Source organism: Panthera tigris, chromosome B3 (assembly GCF_018350195.1).
Source record: "Panthera tigris isolate Pti1 chromosome B3, P.tigris_Pti1_mat1.1, whole genome shotgun sequence".
Classification (NCBI taxonomy): domain Eukaryota; kingdom Metazoa; phylum Chordata; class Mammalia; order Carnivora; family Felidae; genus Panthera; species Panthera tigris.
The window spans coordinates 102986398-103011783 of NC_056665.1; the positions used below are offsets into that span (position 1 = coordinate 102986398).

At 38.6% G+C, this 25386-nt stretch overlaps 1 protein-coding gene across 1 annotated transcript in view; it reads left to right on the forward strand.

Moving 5' to 3' along the window:
- The window catches only part of PELI2 (pellino E3 ubiquitin protein ligase family member 2), a 195672-nt gene that overhangs the window by 141313 nt on the left and 28973 nt on the right, over positions 1-25386 (forward strand). Inside the window, exon 3 of the mRNA XM_042989775.1 lies at positions 22906-23007. Coding sequence (XP_042845709.1) covers positions 22906-23007 — 102 coding nt within the window. The remainder of the gene's footprint in view (positions 1-22905; positions 23008-25386) is intronic.

Sequence of the window (25386 nt, forward strand, 5' to 3'; positions counted from 1 at the left end):
CTGCAGTGGAAAAAACTGCATAATAAAGGGAAATAGGTGATACTCTTCTGAAGCCTCTGTCCTAAGTAATGAGGTTTAATTATCCCTAGATCAAAGTGTTCTCTGGTCTTGCACTAACAAAGCTTTAAAAGCAAGCCTTGAGAGAGAAAAACTTATCTGAAGTAACTTTAACTGCCAGAACAAGTTCAACACCCATAACAAAATCCAGTATCCCAAACTATAAAATTGTCTAGAATCCAATCAAAAGTTACCAGAAATGCAAAAAAGGCAATAAAAAATGACCTATTACTGAGGGGGAAAATAATAGAAACAAACCCAGAAATTACAAATGGAATTAATAGACACAAAGCTAAAAACAACTGCTACAATATATTCCCTGTGGTCAGGAGCGTAGAGGAAACCATGAAGGTGTTGAAGAAAGAAATGAAAGAACAAAAGGACCCAACTGAAACATCCAAAGATGAAAAATTAAATGTCTAAAGTGAAAAGTGCAGATTAGGAACTGAAGAAGAAAGGTCAATGAACTTGGAAACCTAGTTAGTAGAAAATGTCTGATATGAGGCGAAGAGAAAAGACTGAAAAAAATGAAGAGAGCCCCAGTAGACTGTGAAAAATATCAGGTGGTCTCAAATATGCGTATTTGATGTCCTAGAAAAATAGGGGTAGAGGAGGAAGGAAAAGAATGGCCCAAAATTTTCCAGATTTGATTAAAATGATAAAGCCAATATCTAGAAATCTTGAAATCAGCCAGAGGAAAAAAAAGAGACAATATGCAGAAAGGAACAAAGGATGAAAAAAAAATCTCATCAGAAATGTTGCATGACAGAAGACAATGGACCGACATCTTTAAAGTACCAGAAGGGAAGTCTAAAAGCAGAGAGAAGAACAGGAAGACTGTCAACCTAGAATTCTGTATTTTGAAAATGAAAATAAAGATCTATTTCAAAGCTGAAAATATCACTAGCAAAGTAGCTCAAGCAGAAGGAAAAAAAAAAACATGAAAATGTGGATTTACAGAGTACCCCAGACATGGTTAAAAAAAAAAAAAAAAAAATATATATATATATATATATATATATATATACCATATATATATATATATAATATATATAAACAGATATTTCTTCTTCTGAGTTCTCTAAGATTAATTGGTTAGAGCAAAATGAACACAAATGCTACGAGCGTATAACATGAGAGTGTAACCGTAAAATCAAGGGCAGGAGGGAGGAAATTGTAAGATTCTTATATTCTTTATCCCTAAAATGCAAGGTTGGTTCATCATTCAAAAATCAATGTAATCCACCATTATCTGCTGATTAGAAAACCATATGATCATTTCAAGAGGTGCATAAACAGCGTTTAATAAACTAAACACTAATTTGCAATGAAATCTCTCAGGAAACCAGGAATAGAAGGAAAGCCCTAACTTGATAAAAAGATACCTGTGAAAAACTTCTAGGTAACTGTACTTAATGGTGAAAGACTGAATGCTGCTCTCCCTTAGATTGACACCAAGGAAGGAATGTTTGCCCCCAGTAGCTCTACTTCTCATTGTAATGGCGGCCCTGTATAGTACAGTACAGCAAGGAGAAGACATAAAGTGCATACAGCTTGGGGGCAGGCAGAGAAATGAAACATTTTTTATCTTCAGGCAATAAGATTATCCGTATAGAGAATCCTACAGTGGATACAAGAGAAAAAAATTTTTTTAATCTCCAACTAATAGAGATTTAGTGGGCTTATAAGATGCAAGACCAATATATAGAAATCATTGTTTTTCTTTACTAGCATTGAGCCGTTGATAACGGAAAATTTGAAAACGAAGCACTCAAAATATTGTGTGGAATACTTGGCGGTAAATAGAATATATGCAGCACTACGTGATGAAAACTGCAAAACATTGAGATAAACTAGAAAAGACCTAAATGAAATGGAGAGATACGTGTTAGTGAATTGGAAGACTTGAGGTGTCTGTTTTCTAAAAATTGATTTATAGATTCAACATAATTCCAACCAAAATCGCCCATTTTTCTTTTGGGGGGGTGCAAGTGAATGTACACCTATAACATGTGAAATAAATGTATATTGGTTTCTGACATGAGCTCCTAAAATCCTTGTAATCTCCTAAGTGATAGGAGTGTCTGACACAGAGCTTATAAATCCCCTGGGATGTCTCAGGTAAGAGGTGTGGCTTTCATTCTTTTTTTTAAGTTTATTTATTTATTTTGAGAGAAAGAGAGTGTGTATGCATGGTGGGGGGTGGGCAGGGAGGGAGAGAGAGAATCACAAGCAGGCTGCAAGCTGTCAATGTGGAGCTTGACACAGGGCTTGATCCCACAAACCATGAGATCATGACTTGAGCTGAAATTGAGTCGGAGCTTAACTGACTGAGCCACCCAGGAGCACCTTTTATTCTAATGAGATGACCCTTGGTGGTCTTCTAGATGGGGGCTGGTCACCGGAAAGACCAAGCCATGATTAGAAGCTTGGAACTTTCACCCCCACCCTCCCCATTCTCCAGAGAGGGGAGAGGGGCTAGAAATTGCATTAATAATTCATCATAAGCCTACATGATAAAGCCTCCATAAAAAGGTTGGTGTTTGGGGCGCCTGGGTGGCTAAGTCAGTTGAGCATCTGACTCTTGATTTTGGCTCAGGTCATGATCTCATGGTTTGTGAGTTCGAGTCTGGCTCCTCGCTGACAGTACGAAGACTGCTTGCGATTCTGTCTCCCTTTCTCTCTGCTCCTCCCCCATGCTTTTCTTCTCTCAAAACTAAGTGAACTTTAAAAAAAATAAAAATAAAAGCAATATGGTGTTTGGAGCGTTTCTGCATTGGCAAACACAGCCATGTGCCAGGGGGGTGGTATACTCCAAGGGAACAGAAACTCCTACACTCAAGACGCCTCCGGACCTCTTCTTTTGTACTTCTTTATCTGGCTGTTCATTTGAATCCTTTGGAATATCTTTTGTAATAAATCAGTAATAGTAAGTACACTTTTCCTGGGTTCTGTGAGTTGCTGTAGCAAATTATTGAACCTGAGATGGGGGGGGGGGGTCATAGAAACCATCGATTTATAGTCAAGTTGGACTAAAGTTGTGAGTAACCTGGGGACCTAGTACTTGTGATTGATGTCTGAAGTGGAGACAATCTTGTGGGACTGAACCTTCAACCTTTGGGGTCTGTGGTAACAGAAGGGCATGGTGTGGAAAACTCACACATTGGGTGTCCAATGTGTTGTGAGTGTAAATAAATAATGAATTATTTTCTGTTCACCATATGACCATGTTTACCCAGAACTGAAAACATATATGCACAGCTTTACTCATGATAGCACAAAAATGGGAATAATGTAAATATCCATCAGCTGATGAATAAAGAAATTATAGTATATTCATACAATGGAATACAACTATAAAGGAAAAAGGAACAAGCTATGTATACACACAGCAACAGAGGTAAATCTTAAAAGCATTTGGTAATTTAGAGAAGCTAAATACAGAAGACTAAGTTTTTATTTATATGAAACTCCAGAAAAGCAGACCAGTGATTGTTGGGAAAGTGGGGAACAGGATTGGCTGCAAAGTGTCTTTGTCAAAGTTATCAAACTGTGCGCTTAAAATTGGTGAATTTTATTAAATGTAAACTACACTTAAAGCTTATTTTTAAAGTATTCAAAACAGTTTTTCATAAACTCACGTGAGTAGTGTGAGTACCTCGAGAAACTAATACAATCTTATGCTGAAGTGATACAAGCAGAATTGTTTGCTCATTGTAATCAGCATATGTAGATGGAAGTGTTCTGTATGGAGACCTCAAAATGAATGTAGTTGGACAGAACTGGATTCTCCCCAGGAGAATAAAGGGACTTGGAACCAGGAGTTTTGAAGAAAATTGGAAGGAATGGGAGATGTTTCACTAAGAGAAGGAAACATTGGAAGTGAGATCCAAACCGTTGTCTTTAGATATTTGAAGGACTCTTGTATGAGAGGGATTGGATTTTTTTTTTCCCCCTAAATGTTCTGGCTGCAGAAGGATAGGTTTCTACCTACCACAAAGCTTCCCAGGCTATTCAGTTTGGGAAGTTTTTTAGACTGGATGGTATTGGCAAGGATGGTGTATTGTCAAGGAGATTCTAGAAACTTCTAAAGAATGTGCCTGAATTTCAACTTGTGTTAATACTTTTTTAATTGGGTACTGTGACTGCACAAATGACCTAAATTCACTGGCCTCCCTGATCTCTCCTGCTTAATCTCTCTGCCCCAGCTGACTGTTTTGATTATGGCTTGCTTTTGTAATTCATTTCTTATAAATTTGGCTTCCCTGATACCATACTTCCCTGGTTCTCCTCTGGCTTCACTTCTGGTTCTTCCTTCCTACTGAGGGAAAGAGGGTTTGATAAGTGACAACTATATCACTTTTGAAGGGATTTGCAAAACAATGATCTCAGAGATTGTAAGTGATTATGAAAATGTATGTAAGTCTCTCCCCCCCCCATTTGGAAATTCTTTTGTAAAACAAAAAACAAACAATGAAATAAAATAGAGTATGCAGGCAATTGTAGACCCACCCATGCACTAAGGAAATCACTTATCCTCTCCAAGTGAATTTCCTTATTTGACAAATGGGGATAATTATGTCTATATTATAGTTGTTGTGTGGATCAAATGATTAAGTGAAATAACATACATGCAAATACTCTACCTTGAGAAAGCACTATAGATGCAGAAACTATTGCTAATTTGGTTATTAAGGTGCAGGTGTTTACCTTATTTTATGAATCTGTTTATTTTTAGTTACAATTGGATCCAAGCAGAGTATTTTGTGCATTGTATATTACTACTCTAATTAACATGTAAATATGTGACTTAGAAATGACTGACTTCCCAAGTACCATAAATGAGACTTGTCTGCTCTGGTCTCATGTAGCTTTATCACTTTTTTTAAAAAAAAATTTAATGTTACTTATTTTTTGAGAGAGAGCATGAGCAGGAGAGGGGCAGAGAGAGGAGACGCAGAATCCAAAGCAGACTCCAGGTTCCAAGCTGTCAGCACAGAGCCCGATGTGGGGCTCGAACCCACAAACCATCAGATCATGACCTGAGCTGAAGTCGGTTGTTCAACCAGCTGAGCCACCCAGGCACCCACCCCATCATGTAGTTTCACTCTTGAAAAGTTTCTTCAATGGGTGGCATCTTGTGGGCTTACCATTCAGCACAGGTTCCATCCACTAGATAGCAACGCATATTCATCAAATTTATTTATATTCTCTTTCCAAAACATTAGATGTAGGGCAGGTTTATTTTAGGCCACAGTCTACGGGCAGAGTCCTAAGGCAGATCTGTTTTTCATGTGACTTCCTTTTAGCTAGATAGCTGTACTTAGCAACACAGCATTAACCCTGGTCATTTTAGTGGCCATTCGAGGAGTTCTGTTCCACAGCATCACCCAAGGAATAAACATTGTGTTATCTACTGCCTGGATAGACCTTTTGATCAATAGTAATCATCTTAATGACTTAATAGCCAAGTCAGATCTCAGTCCCCACCACACTCAATACCAAGCTGTTTTACTTTCCTATTGATTGTTTGATTGTGTGTAAATGGATTACCTATAGATTTTCCACATCGGACTATTTTCATTGAGATGACCCTTACCCCCATTCTTGTCTTTCAGTCCTTAATGTCTCAAGGAATGTAAGCTAATTTTAATAAATAGCTGAAGTTGGGGAGGGAATGATAAAGATAATTCTTCTCCATACCTAGAATATATTCTTACAATGGAAAATGGCATTTAAAATCTGTGCCACTTCTTTCCTCTTTTACCAGAAATGTGCCCAAGGACTCTGGGAGTCGCAGGGGGCTTACCTTCACCCTAAGTAGCTCGCTCCTGATCTGACGTTCTTTCCACTGTCACACTACATCTTACTGCTGTCTTCATCACAATTTGATTCTTGTATTTTTTTTTAATTTTTTTAACGTTTTTTATTTATTTTTGAGACAGGGAGAGACAGAGCATGAACAGGGGAGGGTCAGAGAGAGGGAGACACAGAATCCGAAACAGGTTCCAGGCTCTGAGCTGTCAGCACAGAGCCCGACACAGGGCTCGAACTCACGGACCGCGAGATCATGACCTGAGCCGAAGTCGGCTGCTTAACCGACTGAGCCACCCAGGCGCCCCTGATTCTTGTATTATGTAATATACATAATACAAGATTTCTTTGGATGAAATTCTTAACAAATATAGCCAGAATATAAAAGTTTTAAGATAGAATATGCACAGAACAAGGCATTTTTGTATACGAGACCTTTTATCCATTTTTGGTAGTGACCTGTTCACCTGCGCTTGTTCTGAAGGTCCTTGGTGCTACACTAGATACTTTGACTCATTTGCCTGAGGGTTTCATAATCTAATGACTCAAGATCTCTTTACTTGTTCCAGACTTCTTTTAAATATACAGCCCACAGACAAATATTGATGAACATGTGAGAATTGAAGATACGGGGTTTTTAAGAGCCCTTACTGAAGAAATTCCCAAAAGACAAATTTCAGCCAAGCGAGGAGGTAAATGGAGAATCTGTGGCAAAGAGACTGGCATCTCAGCATCAAATTCAGTGCGCTCTGTAGGGCCAAAACAAAAGAGAACTTGGTTGCCACAGAAGGGCAATGCCATAAATTCTGACAATGTAGAAGTAATAATAAAGGTGACAGGAAGACTTAGAAAGGGTGAGAGGTAGTGTATGCATGCTAATATCCTCAGATGGTACTGCTGGGAGACAAAAACTGTCACTTAAAGATATAAGTATATTTAATGGTTAAAAAAATTATAAAATAAAAATATGGGAGGATGGTAGAGAGATAATTCAAATATTCTTATTCATCATTGCTTCTGTTACTGAGTACAACCATATTTATATAGTTGTATACAAAAAAGTAACCACAAGAATAGAAATAGAACCCTTCTAAGTAATCATATAAAACAAAGAATTTAAGGCAAAAACCAGACCATAATGTGAAAGATTTTTTTTAAATGACAGTACAGAAGCTCAGAAATAGAAATTTAAAAAAAAAATTTACGATAGCATTTAAAAATGTAGGGGTGCCTGGGTGGCTCAGTCGGTTAATCGTCCAACTTTGGCTCAGGTCATGATCTCATGGCTCGTGGGTTTGAGCCCTGCGTTGGGCTCTGTGCTGACAGATCAGAGCTTGGAGCCTGCTTTAGATTCTGTGTCTCCCTCTCTCTCTCCCCCTTCCCCACTCATGCTCTGTCTCTCAAAAATAAACATTAAAAAGAAATTTTTTTAAAAAAATGCAAACTACAGTTGATCCTCATTATTCATAGAGTTCATATTTGCAAATTTCCTTGGTAAAATCTATATGTGTAGAACTTCACAGTTATTTGTAGGCATGGGCAGCACGGTAAAAATGTTGCGTTGCCAGCTGAGGTTGAAAAAGTTTTCAATCTGTCTTGTTATTTCAGCTTTCATATTGTAGACAATGATTTTTTTTTTAAGTTTAGTTATTTATTTTAAGGGGGGGGGGGGAGGGAGGGGCAGAGAGAGGGGAAGAGAGAGAGTCCCAAATAGGCTCTGCAGTGTCAGCGCAGCCCAATGTGGGGCTCAAACTCAACAGAACCAGGAGATCATGACCTGAGCCAAAACTGAGAGACGCTTAACTGACTGAGCCATCCAGATTCCCCAGTAGACCATTATTTCTAAGAAATACGTATTAAACAAGGTATCTTTAAACAGAAACACATAAAACAAGGTTATGTATTGATCGATTGACAAAAATGTGATTAAAAGCTCACAAGAACCTGCATTTTTCCAAGATATTCACTAATTCATTGTTGGCAACAACCTTATAGAACGTAACTGCTACGAATAACAAGAATTAACTGTACTTGGAGATGATTCTAACAAATAATGTGCAAGATACTTCTACACTGAGAATGAAAAAGCATTGCTAAAATATATATCATATTTCTAAATATGTAGAGAGATATACCGTGTTTATAGAAATATGCTATATACAGAAAACTCAGTACTGTTAATTCTTCCCAAAATTATTTGTGAATTCAATACAATCTTTTCTTTTCTTCTCTTCTCTTCTCTTCTCTTTTCTTTTCTTTTCAAGAAATTGACAAGCTAAGGGGCACCTGAGTGGGTCAAAGTTGGTTAAGCGTTGGAATCTTGATTTTGACTCAGGTCGTGATCTCACAGTTGGTGAGTTTGAGCCCCTCATCTGGCTCTGTACTGACAGCGAGAGCCTGCTTGGGATCCTCTCTCTCCCTCTCTCTCCCTCTCTCTCCCTCTCTCTCTGCTCCTCCCCTGCTCACACGCACACACTCTGTCTCAAAAACTAAACACATGTTTAAAAAAAAAAAAAAAAGCTTTAGAAATTGACAAGCTGATTGCAGAATATTCATTTGAAAATGCAGAAACATAAAAACAAAAAAATAGTTTTGAAAATTTTTAAGGCTGCAAGAATCAACAGTGTGACATTGATGTAAAGATAATAGAAACAGATCAACAGAATAGAGTCCAGAAATTGACTCACGCATATATGTTGATTTTCAACAAAGATGCAAAGGCAATTCATTTGAAAAAAGATAGCCTTTTAAATAGATGATGCTAGAAATGGACATCCATATGCAAAAATGTGATTTTTGATCCATACCTTTTATCAGATCAAACATTAGATCAAAATGGATGATAGACCTAAATCTAAAACTTTTAAAAGGAAACCTAGAAAAGCCTTTATGATTTTGGATTAGACAAAGATTTCTTAGACTCAAAAACATGATTTATAAAAGAAAAAAATTACTAGAGATAAAAATTAAGAACTTCTCTTTGAACTAAACTCTTCAGAGAATAAAAAGAGGAGCTACAGAGTGGGGGGAAATATTTGCAGATCATACATCTGGTAAAGAATTTGCATTCAGAATGTATAAAGAATCCTCAAAACTCCGTAAGAAGACCTAATTTTTTAAAAATAAGCAAAAGACTTGAACACTTTCCAAAGAATATATAGAGGTGGCAGCACATGAAAAGATTGACAATGTCATTGGGAAAAGACAAATCAAAACCACAATGAGCTATCACTACAGACTCATAAGGATGGCTAAAATCGAAAGACAGCAATACCAAGGGCTGACAGGATGTGGAGCAGCTGGAACTCACATTCACTGCTTATCAGAATGCAAAATGCTGCAATCAATTTGAAAAATAATTTGGCAATTTCTTAAAAAGTTAAACGTATACCTACCATGTGTCCAGCTATTCTACTCCTAGGTATTTACCCAAGAGAAAAGAAAGGATATGTTTATGCAAACACATCTACATAAATGTTCACAACAGCCTTATTTGTAGTCGCCAAAAGCTAGAACCTGATATCCATCAACAGATGAATTATATAAACAAATTGTACTGTATCCTTAAAAGGGAGTACCACTTCACAATAAAATGTAGTAATGAACTGTTGATACATATAGCAACATGAATGAATCTCAAAATGATGATGCTAAATAAAAGAAGCCAGATCCCCCAAAAAGTACATAATTTAAAATTCCATTTCTATAAAATTCTAGAAAATACAAACTTGTCTGTAGAGACAGAAAACAGTTAATTGACTGCCTGAGTATGAGGGCCTGGCAGGGAAGATTGAATTACAGAGGAGCATGGTGAGACAATTTCTGTGGTTTATGGGAATGTACATTATTTTGATTGTAATGGTGGTTTTATAGGTATATAAACATGTCAAGACTTATTAAATTATACATTTTAAGTAGATGCAATTTATTGTGTCTCAATTCTACCTCAGTAAAGCTGTTTTTAATAAGACAGTAGTAGCAATACATGCAGAAAATATAGCATATATCTTGTACTTATCAATAAATATAAATGTTCTAAACCTACATATTAAAAGAATAGGATCACATAGAGAAAAATACAATCACAGGCTGTGTATAAGGTACATCTGAAAGTGGCTTAGATTCAGGGTAAAATTATGGAGAACATACAGTGAAATGCAAACAAAGCAGAGGTTACAGTCTATAAATGAATTCAGGGTAAAAAAAAATATTAAATCAAAGAAGGGTTCTATATAATGAAAAGGAGTACAATCCAATGACAGTCTGTTAAGATTATTATATATCAAATAACATCATTTCCTTAAAACATTGGGCAGAGCATTGAAAAGAAACAAGTTTTGTGTGATATGTGTTTAATATGACCTTTATATAATGAAAACAGAAACTGTCTTCTCTACTGGCACTCCTGACTATTAAGACAAGTTACTCAAGTAATATTTTTAAACCTAAACAGCAAAATCATAAATGTGCTGAAGAAAAATTGAAAATTCTTTGCTTTATCTCAGAGTGAGAAAGCTTGCTAATTATGAGGTAAAATCTGGAAACCATAAAAACAAACAACAAAAGTTTCATTGTATGAACTTGTAAAAAATCTACATGGCAAAAAAGCCACCTTAAGTAAAATCAAAAGTCACATGAATAGGGAAATTTGGAACTCATATTGCCAACAGTGGGGGGGTCATCTCTTTGATATATGAAGAGTGCCTACAAATCAATAAGAAAAAGACTATTCCAAGAGTAATAAGCAAAGGATGTAAACAGTTCATGGTAAAGGAAGAGATGGCCTTTAAGCATGTTAAAACATGTTTACCTTCATTTATTATAGTAGAAATGTTCAGTGAAAGCACAGTGACCTAATTTTCCATATATCATACAGTAGAGACCATAACAGTAACTTAACTCCCTATGTTGGTGAGGTAGGAAAAATATACTCTCCTATACATCTGGTAAGAATTTAAATTGATTTAACATCTATGAAAAGTAGTTTGACAATAACTTTGAATATTTATATATCATTTAATCCAGTAATTTTATTTCTAGAATTTATCCTATAGATCTATCCCCCTATATGCACAATGAATACGTGAATATTTATTATAGCATCGCCTATAAAATAGGAAAAAATAAATTATTAGATAAGTCAAACTATATATATCAAAAAGAATGAGACAGCACTAATAGCAAGAGACTGTGTATAATATGCTATTATCATTGTTTAAATATATCTACTATGTTAGTATAGGCACAGATCTTCCCTGGAAGAATACACAAGAAATTAGTGCCTCTCCCTATGATAGACCTAGAATTGAAAGGAGCAGACTATTTATTGGTAACATTTAGTACTTTGTGAACATATTACCTAATTAAAAATATTCTTTACCTTACAAATCAATTAAGAGCCTGAGGGACCCTATGTGATTAAATTATCCAGTAGAAATTGTGAATGTTTTAGTAATAAAAATAGCTTAATATAATTATTGCATGTTGGGCACTGTACTCTGGGTCCTTTACTCACGTTATCTTAGTTTTTCCAACAACCCTTCAAGGTAGTTGTATTTTACAGGGAAAGAAATAGATTCAGAATATGGACCAAGGGCACACAAATAATAAGGACCCTTGTAAGACGTTCAGTTGAATTAGGGTTGAGGAGTAACATCCAAGAATATATCCAGGCATCTCCCAAAAGCATTTATGGATGGCTTGTGTGGTGGTAGGTACATGTATGTTTTCTTATACTTCCCAGGAAAGGCAGCCATAATTTTGCTCAAAATTTTGTGTATTAGGACTGGAACTTGTATGATTCCAGCAAGCTCCACATCTTGAAAATACCAACTGCCAAGATAAATGTCATCTTTGGGGAGGAAATATTTTCATATTTCTGTATAACTGTGATGTGGTCTTTGAAAGAAAATGAGGTTCTTCAGCAGATGGACAAATTTTAAATCTAGGCCAAGCCTTAAAAATCAAAGTAAACTGAGGGGGAAATTTAAAACATTACCCCCTCCCCTTTTTTTAACCTAACATCTTTTAAATGAGGACTTTAACTTCTGTCACTATAAATAATAAAGTCTTGTATTTTATTTTGAGCAAGGGTAAATTTCAGCCCTTTTATTCTTCATTACTCACGGCATCTTTCTGACAGTTGATAAACTGGCCTACATATATATTAAAACAATCATATGGCACATCTTTGAGTATCTTAGTATAAAGTCGCTTCATATCCCATTCAGTTTATACCATCTGGAAGTTTGCCTGCTCATGGCAATAAATTAGGGCTTGCATTTACTACCAACTCACTGTAATGCATAGTTTGTGGTGGATACTTACATATTTTTTTCTCCAGTGCTTTTTAGAAAGAAAATATCCCTTGGAGTTTTTTCCAGTTTTTATTGAGATATAATCGACATACAGCATTGTATAAATTTAAGAGGTGCAGCGCAATGATTTGACTTACGTATGTCTTGGAGTGATATATGCACTTTACCCAGTGTATGCATTATTTAAAAAGAAGTATGTAAATGGAATTCTGAACAATGAATCATTCCAACTTAGTCATTTGCAAGATGCTTTCTTCTTCCTTATAATTCATATTTATTTGGGTCCGTTCTTTCAATTAGCTTTGTTTCCTGTGGCAAGGAGCTCATGTGTCTGCAAATATGTACTTGATTCAGATAAGTAAACATGTGTTGCCGCAGACAGATTCACATGCATCCTTGAGAATGTTGTCCATTGACTAATTAAATATCTCTCCAGAAAGTTTACCAAGCCTTGTTCTTATGGGACACTGCAGTTAGGCATCACTGTCTGAAGGTGTATGGCAGTAAGAAATCCCATCTTTGTTTTAATTTTCATGGAAATACTTGGCATTTGCAAGAATATCGCATCTTCATTTCTTACCTTGCTCCTCCTTGTTCATATCTAGAACCATAACCGGTCTGAAAGCAAAAGCACTGCTTTTTTGAAGAATGACACTCTCTTCTCCAGGTTACCGTGGATGTAGGGGGTGGTCCTTGCTGTGGGGTTGACCCTGGGTCCCCATTAGTTCTCACATCTGCTGTGTACATAGAGATCGGTGGAGCTCCAGAGCATTGCCCTGCACTTGCAGGACTGCGTCCTTCCTGCACCCCCTCCTGCTCTGTGGGAGCTGCGTCTCCATCAGTGTGGAAAGATGTCTACAGGACCTGCAGTAAAGTGTGTACTTGAAAAGTCACCATCACAAATAGACTGGGGCGCCTGGGTGGCTCAGTCTGTTCAGCCGCTGATTCTTGATTTCAGCCCAAGTCATGATCTCACGGTTCATGAGTTTGAGCCTTGCATTGAACTTATTTTTAATAAAGAAATTTTAAAAAGAAATAGGCTGTCACTTATGGTGACTAGTGTCCAGCATATGATCGGTAACATGAGCATGTTATGTGTGCCAACGTGTGACCTTGCCACAATGTTCCTGTGTGGGAAAACTGCCCTTCAGTCCTGTTTTCCAAAAAAGAGACAAAGAAGGCAACTAATAAGGAGGAGATTGCACATTAGGTTAGCTTAGTAGGTTCTAAAGATGCCTGTTATGTGAAATAATCCATACAGACTGGAATCTGACATTTTACTTGTTCAGTACTTTATGATAAGATATAACTGAAGCATCTCCGACTTTAGACAGCAGTGACCTTCCCGGGCACAGGACCAACACTTATAAGATGACAAAACTGAAGCACGGAGACCTTAAATATCTTTTCCAGATGGGGGTGGGGGGTGGGAATTCACCCTGAGCTTTGCTGTTACACAGTATACCACCTGAATTGAAGGCTGATTTGAAAAGACAGGAGTTCTTGCCCGCAAGGAGCTTTTCATCCAGTGTGAGTGATAGAGTTCCTTCGGGGCAGATCTCCACAGGCATAAGAATGTGTTCTCACCCACCTCTCCAACTACAGCCATGGATGTTTCATGTTTTCTGAACTATATCTGAGGTTGTCTCTTGTGACTGGTACCACTCATCAAATCCAGCTTCCGTATAGTTAGGAGTGACTCCAAATTAGAAACAGGTTCTCCTCAAATCTTCTTATCTTCTCTGGCATCTGCATGTGCTGGATGGATTGACCATGTCCTCCCCAGCCTGTGCATGCAGTAAGTTCTCTGCCAAGGTTTATCAGATAGCTCAGTGAGCCGATCCTAGACGGGTGTGGGAGCAGTCCAATGCCAAGTTCAAACCATTGCCTCTAACATATAGGCTTATCTTACTTATTTATTGAGTGAAATGCTTCCTGACTTTCGAATCATACCTGTGGCTCAGGCACTTGTTTGAAATATGGCTGTTTGAAAAGATAGTATATTTTAAAGAGTATGTTCGTGCAAATAAATTATGAATTCCTTTAGCCACCTCTTCTCTTTAGAAATAGCACTCATACATATTTTATACATAAATTGACAAGGATGGCAGAGACCTCATCTTTCCTGCAGCAGTTTGAGCCAGACTGATTGAGGATTTATTGCCTAATTATACTTGTCAGCCTGACATAAAAGTCATTAGTTCTGGAAAAACATGTTTGTCATACCGAGATTATCTCTAATTAATACAGTCAATATCCAACATATATTTAAAGCCAAACAGAATCGTAATTCCCAAAGCATATGTTGTGGACTACGATGAACTGATGGTAAACCTCTTTGGGTCACGAAGCGGTGATCTAAGAACAAGTTTGTATTTGAGGAGAGAAAATGCCATGTTCTATACCTCATTCCCTCTGCTTTGAATCCAGTGAAATCAGTGCTGCTGACGTTAATTCCCTCTGTTGAATTATAAAGATAGAAAAAGAATCAAAGAGGTCCTGTAATCTGGCTATAGTTGTGAGTGTGTTAGGATTCAAATCTGGGGTCGTGTGTGTGTGTGTGTGTGTGTGTGTGTGTGTGTGTGTGTGTGTTTCCTCAACATCAGAGTCCACTGACCAAGTTGATCTCTGCAGTGTCCACACGTGGTCTTATTCCCCTTTCCTATCATGCACGTGAACTTGGAGCTCAGCAGGATAAACCAGGAAGTCCAGTGAGGCAACCATCTAGCACGAATGGCTGCTTCTGCCCAACGTCCAGGCATGTGCTGGGTTATGGATGGCTATTACAGTGAGGTTATGCGGCCCTGATGAGCTCCCAGGGCAGCAGTCATGTGCCCATATATGCCGATACCCTCTGGCCCCCTGCTGCACTGCCCCAGCATCGTTATGGACACCCTGCTCTGGATGGTGAAATCATTCAGCAGTTATTTATTTCCAAGCTGCTGTGCAGTTCTCAGCAGACTCATCCATTTGCTCATAAATGTGCCATAAACATAAATGTCAGAAGTTGGTTTTGGACAAAAAAGGTTCAGTTCGTTGGCCTTATTCAGTCCTACCCCCAAATAGTTCCCATTATGTTTTTTCATACCAATTAAAATGTTGTTTCTATGGCAATTCACCCTGTCGTAGGAATGGCTGTGAGAGGTCAACGTAGTTATTTATCCATTTTATCAGGTCCTTTCTGCAACTGAAATGCTAACTTACAAATTAGAACCAACAGTTAAAGCGACTGTAAATAAACTTGCCTTAGGGGTACCTGGGTGGTTGAGCGTCCCACTTCGGCTCAGGTCATGATCTCACTGTTCGTGTGTTTGAGCCCCATGGCGGGCTCTGTGCTGATAGCTCAGAGCTTTGGATTCTGTCTCCCTCTCTCTCTCTGCCCCTCCACCACTTGTGCATGCGTGCATATTCATTCTCTCTCTCTCTCTCTCTCTCTCTCTCTCTCTCTCTCTCTCTCTCTCTCTCTCTCAAAAGTAAATAAACATTAAAAAAATTAAAAAATATGCCTTAAACTTGCAGAATAATTGGCCAGGGAGACTATACTTATTCTACGATGCCTTATTAAAAGAGTGCTGAGTTGTGGACATCATTTAGAAGGCTGCTGGGAACACAGCTCATAGTTTTCTTGGTGGAACCCAGAAGACAAAGGTGTTCCTGGCTTCCTGAGTAGAGTGTACCAGACATTTCCTAGGAGCGTTCCCATTGGGAACAGATCTAACAGATGCTGTGAGAGCATCTCTGACTTCTCCCTGAGATGTTTTGTTGGAAACCGAAGGAGGGGGCTCAGTGAACAGCATCACAGAATACCACCATCTTCGGACATGTGATGCCAAAACTCTTCAGAGCAGCTCTGTGAGACTCTGAGATTTATTTGGAAAAGGTTCCTTCAGTGTATAAGCCACAGCAGGTGTCTCTTTGGAGAGGCGAACACAGCACTAATTATATCTACTCATGGAGAAAACCGTGCAGGGCGCTGCTGTTTGCAAACACTGTGTGGCCCGGAGCATTAACTGCAGTCCTGTGATCGTTAGCATCCAAGATGTCTAGACAAGGGAGATTATTAAGCCCTGGAGTCATTTGGTTCTAAGAAAGACACATTAATAGAAAAATTAGATATGGATTCGAAGAAAAAGAATTTCGTTCCTTTTCATTTGAAACTCAGATTCACACACATACACAGATACAGTATTCCCTTAAATGAGATCTACTGTAGTAAGGCATGCTCCATTGGTATACACAGTACTTGTGGTTTGCCAAAGTTTGGCTTCAGGGTCTAATGTCAGTGTCTATTTCTTTGTTCTTGCCTTTCTAAGTATCCCTTCTATTCCTGATCCAAATGTGTAAGGAATGAAGATTGTCCATGTGACATGTCTGGTTGGCTTTGCCTCCCCTGAGAATGCCTTACAGATTTCTTTGATGTGTTAGTCTATAAATATTAATCTTAAATACTAATACAAAACTTTGTTTACATCTCATTCAACAACTGAAGATTATCACAGTGAAACTATTTACGCAAACCACAGACAGCCACCTCTTAGCTTACATTCAGGAGCACATGAAACTGCCCTTAAAAACCTAACCCCTGCTCTGTGTGAGGCACTATGCTACCTGCTGGGGTCCCTATACCCAGTCCCGTAGCCTCGGACAGAGGTAAGGGGAGTGCACGCAGCCCCATGGTGTCGTAAGTGAGAAGTCACCTAAGACAGAAGAAAGGCTCTAACACCGATGGGTCTTGAAAACTGATTGGTCCAGTTGTCTTTTCTGTGCAACAAACTTAGCAAAAACCACTTGATCTGGTTCATAATTCTGTGAATCAGGAATTTGGGAAGGGCCCACATGGGCAGTGTCTCTCTGACCCACGTGGTGAATTTGGGGGCAGTTGGAACTGGAGGATCCACTCCCAAGGTGGCTTCTTCATCCCTGTGTCTGGGTCTTGCTGCTCCGTGGCCTCTGTCTCCCCATGTGGCATTGCCGTCTGCATGGCTCCCCTTGTAGTATGGTGGCCTCTGGATGGCTACACTTCTCATGTGGGGGCTTGGGACTCCCAAGAGCGAAGGTTCCAGGGTGCTATGCCGAGGAGAAGCTACACGTCCTATATGTCCCAGCCTCGGAAGCCCTATATGTCACTTCTCGTGCATTCTGTTGTGGTCAAGCAAGTTCCCGAGGGCAGCCCAGATTTAGGAAAGATGAATTAGGTGATGCCTAGTAATCTCCAGAGCAGAAAGCTGTAGTCTGTAAAAGAGCTGGTTGCAAAACTCCTTTGGGGAATAAATCAGTTTTGCCCAACAACTACTTCATATTTGAAGAGAAAGCATGAAATGTTACATATTGTTTGTTCCATTTGTATTTGATTTTTGCCTTGATGCAGTAAAATCAGTGCTCCTGGCTTTAATTACACTAATGCTGATTGTCTATGGACAACAGTGGCAAGAGAGGGCTGTTTTAAGTGTGAGTGATCGGGAATATGGTTGTGCCATTGACTGAAATAGGAAACCCAGGAGGAGAAAGTTAGGGCCAAACAATATAGGGATGGGTATTTTGTTACTGGCAGTCCACACCAACTAAAAACAAACTTAAAACCCTCATTTTTCTCTCAGAAGAAGTCTGGGGCAGGTAGTTCCAAGTGTGGTTCAGCTCCAAGATGTCAGGGCTTTGTCCACCTTCCTGAGAGTCTTCTAACCTCCTTTCCATGTTGCTAGATGGCCACCTCCAGTCCACACGCCACAGCGACATTTTAATAACAGAGAAAGGAAGAAGTCTCCTGATGGCTCCCATTCCCAGGAGGTCCACACCAGATTTCTCCTAAGTCCCGCTGGTTAGGGTTGGGTCAGGTTTCCCTGTGCAAGTTTCAGGGCCTAGGAGATTGGCGTTTTCAGGCTTTTTCATGGAAAACCAACTCAGCAGGGAGAAAGGCACTAAGTAGGTAACCAGCAATGTCTGTCACAGTGATGAATTCCATTTTCTCTCCCTACACAGTTGATAAAGGCTCACTTAGCAGCCTTATAGAGCTTGAATTAGATAGGCTAAATCATAACTATAATAAATAGTATTTTCTAGAAACCAGTTAGTTTTGCAGTGGTCCTTTCCCTTCTACTCTGTGGTTGAGAGCTGATCCCACTGTTTCATAACAAACACAGTATCTGATCATTTCCCTCTTAGAATTTGTGTGAGAACTCTCTGGCTGCCATGAAAACCTGTATCCATCCCATTTTGCATCTTACAGGATTGCCCTTCTGGCATCGTTACCCTTTCTATATTTCCATATGTGCTTTTATATACGTATCTTCTGTTTTATATGAGCAAGAAAATTCTGTAGACATTATGAGCCATGTTTGTTTTAGAGTCTGGAAGCTCAGAAAACTCCCTGACGTTTAGTCTGAGTTGAACCAGGACAACCAGTTGTAGCTCTCCTGAGTGGCAGAGGCTGACTGAGCTGAACAGAGTCTGAGACACGAGTAAAGCCAAGAAAATGTAGATCCTTGGCTGGGAAGAAACTGTCTTGGCTCTGAAGGGTCCTAGTGTGGGCACCTGGGATCGCAGGTTAGTGCTCCCACACTATATGTGTGTGTGTGTATACACACACACACACACACATACACACATATACATATGTATATGTATATGTGTGTAATGTGTGTATACATATGTATATGTGTGTATATATATGTGTATATATATGTAATATCCAAAGGACGTGCCATGATTGACTGTCAGAAGCTGGATAAAGTTGGAATCCTTTATTCTGTGGCTCTGTAGTTGTAATTGTCTAATCTGTAATTGTCCAACTGTGGTATTTTTAACCCAGTAAAAGTCACCTGCAGTAAATTTAAGCCGAGGTGTCACTGTGGGTACCTTTGCAGATGAAAAGGAGGGAAGGGGAGACCTGAGGAAGGAGGAAGGAAGCTTTAAATCTCACCTTGTATCTGTAGCAGCTCATTCAGTTGTCTGACATCGTTGAATGCCTGCCGGGCCCTCAGTGCTAGGGACGGAAGGATAGATAAAGGCACTCACAGGGCAATGAGAGAGAGTCATCGTCTCTGCCCCCTCCTCACAGCAGTAAAGCGGATACTGGAAATCAGCACTGGCCACCAGGGAAGTTGGGCTGGTTTTCCTTACAATTTTAAAGCACCTAGTTTCCAAGTTTGAGTTAGTGTAATAAAAATTACATTATGTCACAGTAATTGTGTTTGAACTACATTCTAGTGAGTGCCAAGAGAAGGCCTCACAACTCCCCTGTATATTTCAGAAGTAGATTTCAAAGCAACTTGTTACTTTGGGGAAATTTTTATTTCCGAGATACCTGCGATGATGGACTCAAGTCCGTGAATCTGTAATTGACTAGAAGCTGAATTTCTGAAAGTTGTATTTTAAATGTTTATTTTTGACACAGAGACAGAGCATGAGCGGGGGAGGGGGAGAGAGAGAGGGAGACACAGAATGGGAAGCAGGCTCCAGGCTCCGAGCTGTCAGCACAGAGCCCAACGCAGGGCTGGAAGTCACCGCAAGATCATGACCTGGGCCAAAGTCAGGACGCTCAACTGACTGAGCCACTCAGGTGCCCCTGAAAGTCGTATTTTAAATGTTAAAAGTCTTGTTGAAAAATGGGTACTTCTCACAAGAAAAGAGCGTAATGCCTTAGGTACTTGCCAGAAAGAAAACAAAACCAGATTTCAAGCTTACACGGTCTTCTAATTTTCTCCCCAGCTAACCAAATCTGGCCCCACTCTTGGCTTTAATATGCAGACAGGATCACGTGAGCCCAGTGTGTGTAATCCAGGGAAGTCTGCATCTCTCCATTTGTTTCTGAGGTTGCCATCAATGGCCTCAGGTGGCCTGGTTTTGACTGCCACCTTTTACTCCAGATCTCAGTCCTGGCTTAACTCCCAGCGTTCTAAGGGCCAGCTCATCACCCTGCTTCTTCCTGCGGGTGAAATGTGTCACAACACCAGCACTGAGAACTCGGGACAGGCAGTGAGCTCCTGGCTTGGCACTCACAGAGGGAAGTCACGGTGAGAACTGGAAGTGGCGCGAAGGTGGATGTCACTCCCATTCTGAAGTTCCTTGGCCATCCCTGCCACAGGGAGTACATTACCTGCCAGCTCAGAGCCATTCACCACCTTCTCGTGTCTCCCTGCAGAACCTCTTTTCCCACTTCTCCATCTTCCCTACATCAGAGGCATCTGGAATATAGCCCGCTGCTGGTACTTTCTTCATCAAAAAGTCTCAGGAAAAGCATTTCCTTAACCCAAAAGCATTCACCTTTCCTAACTCCCCAGTTGTTCACGTTTAGCCACATAAAAAGTGGGCAAAAGCTTGAAACTGTAAATTTTCTTTATGCGGGCTCAACACGCAAGGTGCCCTGGGTCAGGCATTCAAGGGTTCAGAGTCTCTGTGCTTGCTTCCGTGTTTGAGGGGGAGCAGCGGGGGGTCAGCCTAGGTTGTGTGCTTCCCTGTACTGGGAGCAGTTCCTGGGCTTCTCTATCAGTAGCCCTTTTCATAACTTGGGTCACAAGAATAGTTTGAGTAAACAAGTTAGAACAATGGGGCCCACTAACAACTTGGGGCCTGTAAAATGGCTATTTGCAGGTATTTCCCAGAGTGGCCTGGAAGTGTCTGTGGGGTCCCGTGCCCAGGGCTATGCCAGGTTATGGGGTGAGCCCAGCAAGTCTTCCCGGGGCATTAGTTTCCCAGCAAATTTGGAAATGTTTAAATGTTAGAAGTAGCCAGTATATTATGGAGGAGAATACAAAATTTATAATAATCTTAAGGTAAAATGTTTTAATATGAGAAACTTCACTGCAGCGTACTTTCTCAGATGTCTCCAAGGTTCAGGTGACTCTCTTCCAGTTCAGGCAGCTTTGATAGAAGTTTGAGAAAACACTGTACTTAAGAAGGTACAATCATACAAAAAAGTGTAACTTTTTAAAGGGAGTTCTTTTATGGCACTTGTTAGCTTCTCAGTGTGCAGATAATTGACAAAGTACAGGCATTTCTTCTTCATGTAATGTATGCGTCATGAAAGTTGTGTTTTGGGCTGAGATATTTGTAAATTGAATACTTCTAAATGCAATAGACACTTTTTCAGGAAACCTAAAATTAGTTTATAAATAATCACCCCCCGATTGCTAGTTTTAATAAGTTTGAGTTGGATAAAATTATTTTTCTTAAAGTGGGTGTTTTCATATAGCTATAAACATCCATTATCTATTTATCTTGAAAATAGCTCTTTATTAGCTTGGCTTTCAAAAAAATGTCACTTTTATCAAAACCATTGAATTTACCGGACTCAGACCAATGAAAATTTAAGGCTATTTTTATTAGTGGACTTGAGTAGTCTAAGGAGTTAGATTTCTGGCCATATTAAATATTTAAATTATTTCTAATACTTATATTGTCTTAATGAAGCACGTAGAACAAAACAGTTCAGTCACGAAGTTCCTCAGGGCAGATGATTAAATAACCATGAGATTAACCAGGCTAACTTCAAAGTTGATTTGGAATTTTGTACTATTTTTGGCACTAAGCAATTATATTAGTCAAATATAAATGTTCAGAGTACATTTTCATTAACATGCTTTCTATGTCCAGCTACTTCCAAATGCTTTCTTGGTCTTCATAGTGTCATTATTCAATAAATGTTTAATAGAAAGGCTCATTAAAATTTTATTTATTATACTTAATGTAAAAGAGTAGAAATGAAGATAAATGAGGTTGAAGTGGAATGGATAAAATGTAATTGAAATAATTTGGAGTACAATTTAAATAAACTTCTTTGTTAATGTGGAAGTGTTAAAAGTGTGTGACCACAACTTAAGATGTGTTCAAATATATCATTGTGGAGACAATAAGAATATTGTATTACTGGCCTCTAGATTCTTTGAAGAAGACTGTTAGCTTTAGTCTAAAAACAGAAAAGATGAAATTGACTTAGTTTCCTTATTTATTAACTTAGTAAATATCTGGGTTAAACAACTACTTATATTCTGTTCAATGCCATATTGAATCTTGTATGATTATCATTGGCCAGATGGATATAGAGAAATCCTTAAAGAACATTTACATTTTGCAGTGATATTTTTTTTTTACTATGATTATCATCTCTATTGCATGGGGAAGGTGTAACAAAATGCCATTGACTTACTGCTGTAGTGTTAAATTATTGTTCTTATCTTTTTATTTGAGAGTGCACGCATGCATGAGCAGGGGAAGGGCAGAGGGAGGATAGAGAATCTTAAGCAGGATCCACGTTCATCGTGGAGCCCGGTGCAGAGCTTGATCTCACAACTGTGAGATCATGACCTGAGCCAAAACCAGGAGTTGGGTGCTTAACTGACTGAGCCATCCAGGCACCCAAAAATAAATTTTTGAATAAACCCTATTAATCTAAAATTTCTATCATTTAGTTACAGTAATATGGAGAAAATATATGTTTTTCCTGAGACATGATTAAATCAAGTCTTGCAAACTGGTAAATTTGATTTGACTTAAATATTGTTCATATGAAGATACAGTATTGGGTAAAACCGGAGTCATGGCTGTTAGTTTGTCTAATTCAGGGCACAGCACAGGAACAGGTTCTGATTAAAAACAAACAAAAAACACGTTGGCTTGGCTTGTATTGATTTGGCTGGCAAAGTGATGTCTGTTAACTAGAAACAGAATTGCAGTTGTTGAAACGAGATTTTGTTGAATGTCTATGTTTTTATTTCATTATTAGGCTATCAGCTGCAAAGGTCAACACAGTATATCGTATACTCTGTCAAGGAATCAGACTGTGGTGGTGGAATACACACATGATAAAGATACGGATATGTTTCAGGTAACGTCTTTATTTCTCTCATTTAATGTGGTGTCCTTACCGTTAGTTTCGGGCATACAGTATGATGGTTCTGTATTTGTGCATATTACAAAATAATCACTACAGTAAGTTCAGCTAACATTTGTCACACATAATTACAAAGTTTTTTTCTTGGGATGACAGCTTTTTAAGATCCACTCTCCTGGCTACTTTCAAATATACAACGCAGTATTATTTACCATAGGCACCGTGCTGTATGTTACATCCCCATGACACATCTTCCTCTCCTTCGTGGAAATTTTAGCACACTTTCCTTCATTTTGATATGTAGTCAGACCTTTTGGCACAGTAGCGTTTAGTGATGTACAAGGAGAAGGACATAAGGATAATATAAAAATTAATTCCTATTTGGTTTTTGAAAGACTAAGAAAAAACTTAGTTCTAAAATTGCAGACAAGCTACATTCTTAGCATTATGTGTACAAATACACATTATTTTTATTTTAGAATGAAAATTTTTTAAACCAATCACTTTGAAAAGCAAACATGTTCAAAATACTTCCTAAATAACACTTGAATCAGAAAGGACATTGATACTACAAGTATAGGCCTTTTTAAAAAGAACTATAGAACATTATGTAGCAAAACTCAAGAGATGTGACTGACCTCATACTCAGAAGGAAATGTAAAAATTGAAGTGCTTTCATTATAGAAGGGAGGGAAGGAGGAAGGAAATCAAGAAACTAACCATTGGTCTCTAAGAGTTCTCTTTAAAAAATGAAAGTAAGAAAATACAGAACAGGGTCATGAATAGTGGTTCCTATTAGTGGTATATAATAGGAAGTCCAAAAATAGATCAAAAGAAAGCAGAAGGAAGGAAATGAAAAGGGAAAAAAATCATCAATTTAGGAAGAAGAGAATTTATAATATATTCAAGATTTGGTGCTTTAAAACAACAAAAAATTAAAATTAAGGCTAATAAAGGAAAAAAAATCAAACTCAAATTGGAAGCCATGAGGTTTTGCATTTCTTTCTTTCTTTCTTTTTTTTTTTTTTTTGAATGCTTTTATTTGAGAGAGAGAGAAGAGAGACAGAATGAGGGAGACAGAGGATCCAAAGCAGGCTCTGTGAGATCATGACCTGAGCCGAGGTTGGACACTTAACCTACTGAGCCACGCAGGTGTCCATAGGCTTTGCATTTGTGTATGGAGAGTTAAATTATTAAATAAACGGTATTAAAACAAGTGTCAAAACAATATCATAGATCGCATCCTAAAGGGGAAATAAGTAGTTCTGAAAAATAAGAAAATATGCTCAACCTACCTCAAAAAGAGAAATGTGGCTTCGCATCGCACAGCCACATTATGTTTCACTTATCAGATTGGCAAAAATCTGAAAGGTCTTGTCAGAGATGTGGGAAAACCCTCTCCTACTCCTATAAACTGGTATGACCTGTGTGCAGCAGTGAGTTAGAGATGCTGGTGAAAATGAAAAATGCTTGCACTCTTTGACTCCGCTCTTCTGTTTCTAGAGATTTACCCCAAAGATACCCCTACATACATGCAAAATTACATTTTTACCAAGTTATTGCTCAAGGCAAGATTTAGTAGCCAAAGATTGTGAACAACCTAAATGTCCTTCAGTAGGGGACCGGTTCGGTAAATTCAGGTACAGCCATACAGTGGAGGTCTCCAAGACTAAAAGAGAAGAAGAAAAAGCTTGTGTGGATGTGGAAAGAGCTCCAAACATAGTTAATGAATTAAATACTAGTATTATTAATTATATTGAGCCATTGATAATATATTCAATTAAGATTATTTAATCTTTGGGGTGCCTGGGTGGCTCAGTCAGTTGAACGTCCGATTCTTGATTTCCGACTCTTGATTTAGGCTCAGGTTGTGGGATCGAGCCCTGCGTTGTGCTCTGAGCTGACAGAGTGGAACCTGCTTGTCATTCTCTCTCTCCCTCTCTCCCTCTGCCCCTCCACAACTCATGCACTTGCACGTGTGCTCTCTCTCTCTCTCTCAAAATGAAACATTTTAGGGGCACCTGGGTGGCTCAGTCGGTTGAACGTTGGACTTGGCTCAGATCATGATCTCATGGTTCATGGGTTTGAGCCCTGCATCGGGCTCTGGGCTGACAGCTCAGGGCCTGGAGCCTGCTTCAGATTCTGTGTCTCCCTCTCTCTCTGCTCCTCCCCTGCTCACACTCTGTCTCTCTCTCAAAAATAAATAAAGATTTTTTTAAAAACATTTTTTTTAAAAAGTAAACATTTTAAAAAAGATTAGCTAATCTTAAATAGTAATAAATTTGTTATTAAATATTAAATAGTATATTATTAAATATTAGCATAGATAAATGATTTAAATAATGCTTATATGCATTAAAAATCTCCAAGAGG